Genomic DNA, 8,063 nt, shown 5'->3' on the forward strand with positions numbered 1-8,063 from the left:
ATTAAAAAAAAAAAAAAGGAATAAAAAAATTAGAACAAAAAAGAAAAAAAATGTATACACACACACACACAAGACCTCTCTATTGTCTTGCCTCTCCCTAAAAAGGTAAGTTGTGATAGTGTGGGAAATTCGTGTTTGGAGATACTCTCATGGGCAATAGTGTGGTATTGATATGAGGATGAGTGTCAATATGTGATTTCCAATATATATGTGTAACACTTATTTTTTATTATTATTATTTTTTTTTTATGGATTTCCTTGGAGCTTGGAGGAGTGGAGGACCCCATTGCCGACCACTTGTTTGTATGTCTAAAAAAAACGTTAAAAATCCTAAGTCACAAATGTATGTTTTATTAAAAGTAATTATGTTTTATGAGGCCACTGATCCTAATATAATGACATTCGCAGCTTGTTTGAAGTTACTGATTGTTTGAGGCATGGCATTCTCATCTCTCATCAGCACACCACCACAAGCTGCGTAGTTGCTATTTCCGCTGAACGATCCATCCGTGTTGACCTTGATCCAGTCAGAGTCCGGGGGTGTCCACGGATAGATGGCATCTTCTTGGGTAATATATATTATTGGGAAAATGGTCAAATAAATCCGTAAACTTTATCTATAAAGTTAATTAAGTTCTTAAACATTACAAAGTTGCAATTAGATCCATAAACATGTTATTGCATGTCACCAAAATTCTAGCAACCTTCTAACCCACTCCACTACATTCCGATTAATTAACTCCGGCGAATTTCCAATCAACTCCACCAAAATTTGAAGAAAAACATGGAGAAGTGACCAAAAGGTCACATGCTGGAGAAGGCAACCATTTTGGTCGACTTCTCTGGCAGTTCTCACTGGAGCAGGCGACCACTCAGCCGAGAAGACGACCTGTTAATTTGATAACATGAAAAAATGATGACTTTGGAGCAACCCCAACCAAATTAAAACGGTTAATTTGATAACCACAGGGTTACAAATTTCCAACGGAAGCAACATGGACAACCTAAGTTAGTTGCTTGACCTCCTTATGGTCCTTTGTTAGCTAAGGTCACAAGGCAGGATTTATCCAATCTATATTCACCTTTGCCGGTTAGGGTTAAAAGACGAAATTTAGCCAATGTCCACAATCTCAAATAGTGATTACGAGTTTCCCTTGTCGCTCAAAAAAAAAAATAAAAAATTGTTGGCTTTTGGTGCAAAGACAGGAAAGAAGTGTTAGTGATGTGTCATTTTTGTGGTGCTTGTTCCTCTATTTTCGCCTGTTAATTTAAAATGTTGTCTAATTAACGATGATTAGCTAAATACCATCAGTATGAAAGCTAGGAAGTGAACGCAATGGCACCCATTGAACACTCTTGAAACTAGCTTAACCATCCATTAATATTAAGCTTATCCACAACCATTTCATCTTTAAAACCAAATTATGTTAATTATCATGGTCAACATTTTAGTCTCTGGTAACAAGAAAATATATAGCAAATGGCAGCAAAGGAGAGTATAGTTACAATTGAGGAAGGAAGAACTCAATCTGGTAATCAAGAAAGGGATGAACATTCTGTAGAAGGCCGTAAAACCTTCTGTACTTCTTCTGCAGTTGTTGTAATCATTCAAAAGGTAAGTTAATTTGCAATTTTTGTTCTATATATTTTGTGTATTGAAATGTACGTGATATCAATTATATTTTTCATTGTTTCGAATGAAATGAAACATTATATTATATTCCTTGCCAAAACAAATTTTCCTTCAAAAATTCATATGCTTTTGGATGTTTTCATGTGTTTTTTTGACTGAATTTTCAGATGATTGCTGAGACAATTGGAACATATTTCTTGATATTTATTGGGTGTGGTTCAGTGGCAGTGAATAAAATATATGGTTCAGTAACATTTCCAGGGGTGAGTGTGGCTTGGGGTTTGGTCATCATGGTTATGGTCTATTCAGTTGGCCATATTTCTGGTGCCCATTTTAACCCTGCTGTCACCGTTACCTTTGCCCTTTTTCGCAAGTTCCCGTGGAGGCAGGTACATTTTTATTTGTAATGTTCGACTTAACTTATTGTCTGTCTTTGATTATATTTGTACATTAATTAAAGTTGCGGTGGAGTGTAGGTGCCCTTGTACATATTTGCACAATTGACTGGTTCAATTGTGGCAAGTGGAACGTTGTACTTCTTGCTTGAAGTGAATCCAAAGGCTTTCTTTGGAACCGCTCCTGTTGGTTCTGATATTCAATCTTTCATTATAGAATTCATTATGTCCTTTCTTCTCATGTTCGTCATCTCTGGCGTCGCCACGGATAATAGAGCGGTGAGTTATTCTATTTTAATGCCATTATAATTTCAACCTAATTAAATATTATGAGCACAACATTGCATTAATGATGTTATCACAAACTTGTTGTGTAATCCAAATATTGTTTCTTTCTCATAATAATTTTATATGATTTTTTTTTTTTTTTTGAAATTGACAATCTGCAGATTGGAGAGCTTGCAGGAATTGCTATTGGAATGACAATACTTATATGTGTTCTTGTTGCAGGGTAATTTGAATAAACTTCTTCCCCTTTTTCTCTTCATTTTGTTGGTTCATCACACACACATATAAATAGTTAAAGAATTCTGTGATTAAGCGCTTGACTTACAACAGTCACAGGATGGATGACCCACAGTCACAGGATGGATGACCCACTATTACTCCTGATTATTTTCATTGCAATATTAATGAATTGAAACTTATGAATCATGTTATATTGATCTTATATATATATATATGCAGGCCAGTTTCAGGGGCATCAATGAACCCAGCAAGGACACTTGGCCCTGCCATAGTGATGCATGTGTACAAGAGCATATGGGTTTACATGGTTGGCCCTATGATGGGAACCATATCTGGGGGCTTCACCTATAACCTCATCAGATTCACAGAAAAGCCCCTTAGTGAGCTCACCAGAAGTGGACCATGCAGTCTGTAAATATTAAAGTCAAATATGAAAATGGGCAGAGGTTTAGAGTAGCAAAATTTTGAGCTAAGGTTTGGAGGAATAAATGTATTAGATGAGGTTTGCTTGGACAAAGGTTTGAGTAAGGGAAAGTTTGTGAAAGGGAAATTCCTTGGGCATAGCTAGGTTTCTCCTAAAGGGAAAAACTTGGGCTAAGATTTGTGTAAGGGAAAAAGTCTAAGTTTTTTTTGCTTGCAGGGGAAGAATAGCATTCAATGCTGGGAAATTTTCTAGGCACATGGTTTGCTATAAATAGGCAATTTCTTTCATTGTAAATCATCCCATCAGATTTATTCATCATCCCATTGGTGATAGAGAGTTATATTTGTAATTTCTATTGTAATATCATTTTTCCAATACAGAAAATTCTTCAAATTGTCTTATTATGTGTATAATTTATTTTAAATCTTACATTAAAATTTATTCTCAATATTTTCAGTCCAAGTTACTATTGTATTTTGGTGTTGTGAACCATATCGATCCTAACACATTCCTCAACAAAAGAATAATGAATTTATAGGAGTATTTAGTTTTTTTTTTTTTTTCTGTAGTGTTCAAATTTTCTCTATCCATGAGAAAAATAAGAGCCTATGGGGATCTATGTTTAAAATTATGAGGCTGTGGCATTTTTTTTTCCCTGTAAATAAACAGGAGTATGATCGAATGAATAAATGAGGAGAGTTTTTATTTCAAAATGATGTGTGTTTATGCTTTCTAATTTATCCATACGTGTTTAGGTTAAAATGATATGTGTTTGGGGTAAAATGAGGTGTGATGAGACGGTGCATATTTATTCTAAAACAATGAATGTAATGTGAAACAATTCAAGCGTATTTAGTCTAAAGTGATGAGAATATATTTTCAGTATTTAATGATAATGTCTGAGAGTATTGGGAGCGAATGCTAGATAGAATCATAGAATCCTAGTCTAACACGAATAATATAGTCCTAGTTTAATATGGATAATAGAGTCCTAATAAAAATAATATGAGTTTTCTCTAAAATGATGCAGTTTTTAACAAAATTGATACATGACACATTTTGCACATTTACAAAAATATCACAGTATTTTTCACTTAATTAAACTTTTGCATATCTTAATAAATTTTCCCTAAAACAATGTGGTTTCCTCCAAAGTGATAGGGTTTTTATCCCAGAATGATAGATGTGGTTTTACTCTAAATATATGATATAATAAACGTTTTACATGTTTACAAAAATAGCACCAAAGTTCTATATTTTGCATACTGAAGATCTGTCTCTGTTTGGGTTTCTGTTTAATTTTTTTTGATCGAATTGCAATGTTTAAGCTATTTTGGTCGACTTTTCTAACTACATGTTGATTTTCTTCTGTAGGTCGCCGGAACATCGCACAATTTTTGAATTGAAATGCACTAAATTAATATGTTAATGTGTCTAATTGTAACTTTGAAAAATTCAAGAGTCTAATTGACTTTTTATATAAAATTTGAGGGTGTATTTGACCATTTTTTCTGACATGAGTTACTAGATGTCATGATTTATAATAATATACCCTTGGCTTCACATGCCTCATAATATTCAATTATACTGCACTTATTTATTTATTTATTCAAATATATTATATTATAGAAATATATATTATATGGAAGTCAAAGTAGTACACTAGTAAAATATGACAAGCCAGTCAAAAACTTTGTGGTCAAATGATATAATTGTGACTTTTTTAAATTGGAGATTTCAGTTTCGAATCTCAACAGGGATATTGACTTTTTGTGTTAAAATATTAAGAGTAATGAAAAGCCAGGTAACAGTGCAACTGGGCATAAGTTGAATGGTCCCGCAGAATGTGTTGTGCGAAGCTGAAGAGTTTCCATATAGAGAGTCCCACATAATTATATTGTCAGTGTTCATGTGATATGTCAACGATAACCAAAGAAATCAATCTTTCTTTGTACACAAAGTCCCACACATTTGTTTTTGTTTAAGATTCTAGCCGATTTAATTTCTAGTGCAATATAGGACAAGAAGGGGTTAATTTGAGAAAAACGTGTACATTTTTATTCAATTATTACATTTCATGACCTAGTTAGATCTTTATGAACTCACTTGTACCTAATAATAATAATATTATTATTATTATTATCATTTATCAATAATCCACGGTACATTAATCCATTACTCCCGTATTTCTCAACCATAACATATATTATCCAATCAGTAAGATTCTTAATATCATCATTTATTAATCTCTACGTACCAACCGAATTTACTATAATATTATACAACTATAATAAAATAGGATTGCTTAAGATTTCTACATGTTGGGTGTAGTGAGACACATTGTACAACAAACCATAATAACATTATATATTGGTAATCACTAATTGATGTTTCGTAGGTTTCTTCATATCTTCATGTTTAATTTTATTCTTTTCCTTTGGTTGTCGTATGATGTAATTAGTACTGAATTGTATAGTAGGTTTTGCTTGGGGAGAAATGCAAATGCATGCAATAATGATTAGATCCAAAAGCAACAAACACACATCATCCTATCTACGTTAAAAGTTGGCTTTTGAAGAGGTTTACAAGTTTGGTATCAAGTGTGCCACACACCAACTTAATTAATTAATAAAATGTTATATATAATTAAGACTTAAAATTAAACAATTAAGTCATCACATCAAAGTATATGTTTCCCAAGAGCTCAGCAAGCTAGGTATTTGGTGCACCATACACAAATTAAAGTTAAATAAAATTGTAAATTAAATTAAAAGAGCAGTTAATATTCATTTATTTAAAAATAATCATCCTCTATTTATTTAATTCATTTGTATAGACATTTTTTTTTTGACAAAAAAATGTTTATTTAAGCCAACTAATACATATCATGACTTGAACAAAACAGCCACCTCGATGCAGCGATATATATTAATATACATACATCATTTACTAACTAATTTAATAATTTATATCTATTTTAATTAAAGACCAAAAATATAATTAATCTCCTTACAATAAAAATCAACACCAAATAATATATAGTGGCTCCCCCACTAGATTGAGGTGAAGAAAGAGACAAAGCATATAGTGTTCTAAACTTCTAATGCGAAAAAGGCGCGTGAGAAGAGATTCGTGGGTGATGATTGCAAATTGCAAATTTGATGATTCTGGTAGTCAGTCACTAGTGATAGCTGGAGATAGCTATGTATGTATTATCTTTAAGAAATAAATTTTATTCATATTTTTTGTTACAAAAATTCATATATATAAAATTATTATTGTTATTGATATGACATGTTTTTTTAACTTAAGTTTTCTAGTTTATATCTTCATATACACTTCTGTCATAAGGAGCTCAACTCAAAACCCAATTTTCAATATTCGTGACAAAAATTGAATTTTCACTTTGTTGCTGGAAATAAATTTTAAGTGAGATTTCTTAAATCTTAACTACTAGACTAATGCTCGAGAGGTACAAAATGTTTTTTACCTCTATAATTATCACTTCCTATTAGCCATGAATTTAGAAAGGATAACTAATTGTTATGATTACTAGTGAATCGGTTAATTATATATTGACTTAATAAAGAATCTACATATCCAATAAAACATAGTTAAGAAAGGCAAAAACTTGTGTGAGACTATCTCACTGATCTTTGTTTGTGATGTGGGTCGGGTCAAGATCAAATGTAATACTTATACTAAAAAATGTAATATTAATAAGGAATAAAATGTTTATTACTTATATGGAAAAAAGTAATACTTTTGAAGAAAAATGTACTACGTAATGCTTTTACATTTTAATTTAAAAGTATTACATTTTTTCTCAAAAATATCATATTTTCTCTTATAAGTAACAAACACTTTCTAATAATGTAAAAGTATTACATTTGTTCTCAAAAGTATGTATTGCAATTCATAAATTCCTTTATAAATAACAAATATTTTATTTCTAATTAGTATTACATTTTTATATTGATCTCGACTCGACTCGTCTAACGAATAAAGATTTGTGAGATAGTCTCACATAAGTATAATCCGTTAAGAAATGATTAATATGGAGTGGTAATTGTAGAGGTTTTTGGTCAACAAATTATTTATATTATCATGGGAGGTAGTTAATAAGTCTTTTCCATACCCAAAAAAAAAAAAAATGAATAATATAAGAAGGTTACGTAATTACAAGTAAAATTCTTACACGTGAAATGCCATTAGCCATGCACTCACCCCACCTGATATTTGGTGAAAGAAAGTGGGCCACATGGAAATGCGGACAAAAAGAGATAACAATGCACATGATGATTGATGACACCTTTAAGCATTGGATCAAATTTCCCCTTTTCTTTCCCATTCTTATAAACCCTAAATAATTTTTTAAAAACAATTTTATAGTTAAATTATGTTATAATCTTTTATATAAAAAATGACACTTTTAATCGTTAAGTTATAAAAAGATAGTTAATTTAGTCATTAAATTATTGGGTTAATTGAGGAAATTGACGATTTGACAATATTAAGACTTTATGTATTTGAGATTGATGTTATCATAGAGCAGTTACTATAATTAGAATCAGTTTATATTTACACATACAAAAAAAAAAAAAAAAAAAAAAAAAGAAGTTACTTTAGTTTTTAAATTTTTTTCAAATTAAAATGATGTATTTAGTCTTTAGATTGGGGTTTATGGTTAATGGTTCTCCAGCATAATTAAGACAATATGTTTTTTGAAAATCAAGAACTTCGCTTATATTAAAACGTCATAACATGATTACACATAAAAAGGGAAAGGAAAGCACTATTTGGGTTAAGACAATATGTTAAATCTTTGAAATATGTTTATAGAAAAGTACTATTTGAGGTAAATTATGTTATGGTACAATTTTAGCTAAGACTATCTCTAAAGAAACCACTAAAAAAATTTGGTGCGATCTTCCTCCAAGAAAGACAAATTAATAGCTAAATTCTCAAAATGCAAAGCCAACAACCTTATAAACCAAACTACAATTGTTGTTAGTGAGATTGAAATCAATGATTAAGGTTTTTGGTCTCATTTAGGAAATAGAATAAGATTAAGAATAATGGA

At 30.9% G+C, this 8,063-nt stretch overlaps 1 protein-coding gene across 1 annotated transcript; it reads left to right on the plus strand.

Moving 5' to 3' along the window:
- Positions 1-1,480: 1,480 nt before the first annotated feature.
- On the plus strand, positions 1,481-3,106 carry LOC109156744 (probable aquaporin NIP-type). The gene is made up of 5 exons (XM_019304577.1): positions 1,481-1,615; positions 1,801-2,022; positions 2,110-2,307; positions 2,478-2,539; positions 2,776-3,106. The coding sequence occupies exons 1-5, from the start codon at positions 1,481-1,483 to the stop codon at positions 2,969-2,971; spliced, it is 813 nt and encodes a 270-aa protein (XP_019160122.1). The 3' UTR covers positions 2,972-3,106.
- The last annotated feature ends 4,957 nt before the right edge of the window (positions 3,107-8,063 follow it).

Source organism: Ipomoea nil, unplaced genomic scaffold, assembly GCF_001879475.1.
Source record: "Ipomoea nil cultivar Tokyo-kokei standard unplaced genomic scaffold, Asagao_1.1 scaffold2759, whole genome shotgun sequence".
NCBI lineage: Eukaryota > Viridiplantae > Streptophyta > Magnoliopsida > Solanales > Convolvulaceae > Ipomoea > Ipomoea nil.

Excerpts from the sequence above, each read along its gene's own strand:
- LOC109156744 (XM_019304577.1), top strand. The coding sequence starts at position 1,481 with ATGGCAGCAAAGGAGAGTATAGTTACAATTGAGGAAGGAAGAACTCAA. Across the intron at positions 1,616-1,800 it reads TTGTTGTAATCATTCAAAAG|ATGATTGCTGAGACAATTGG; the intron begins GTAAGTTAATTT and ends CTGAATTTTCAG. Across the intron at positions 2,540-2,775 it reads ATATGTGTTCTTGTTGCAGG|GCCAGTTTCAGGGGCATCAA; the intron begins GTAATTTGAATA and ends ATATATATGCAG.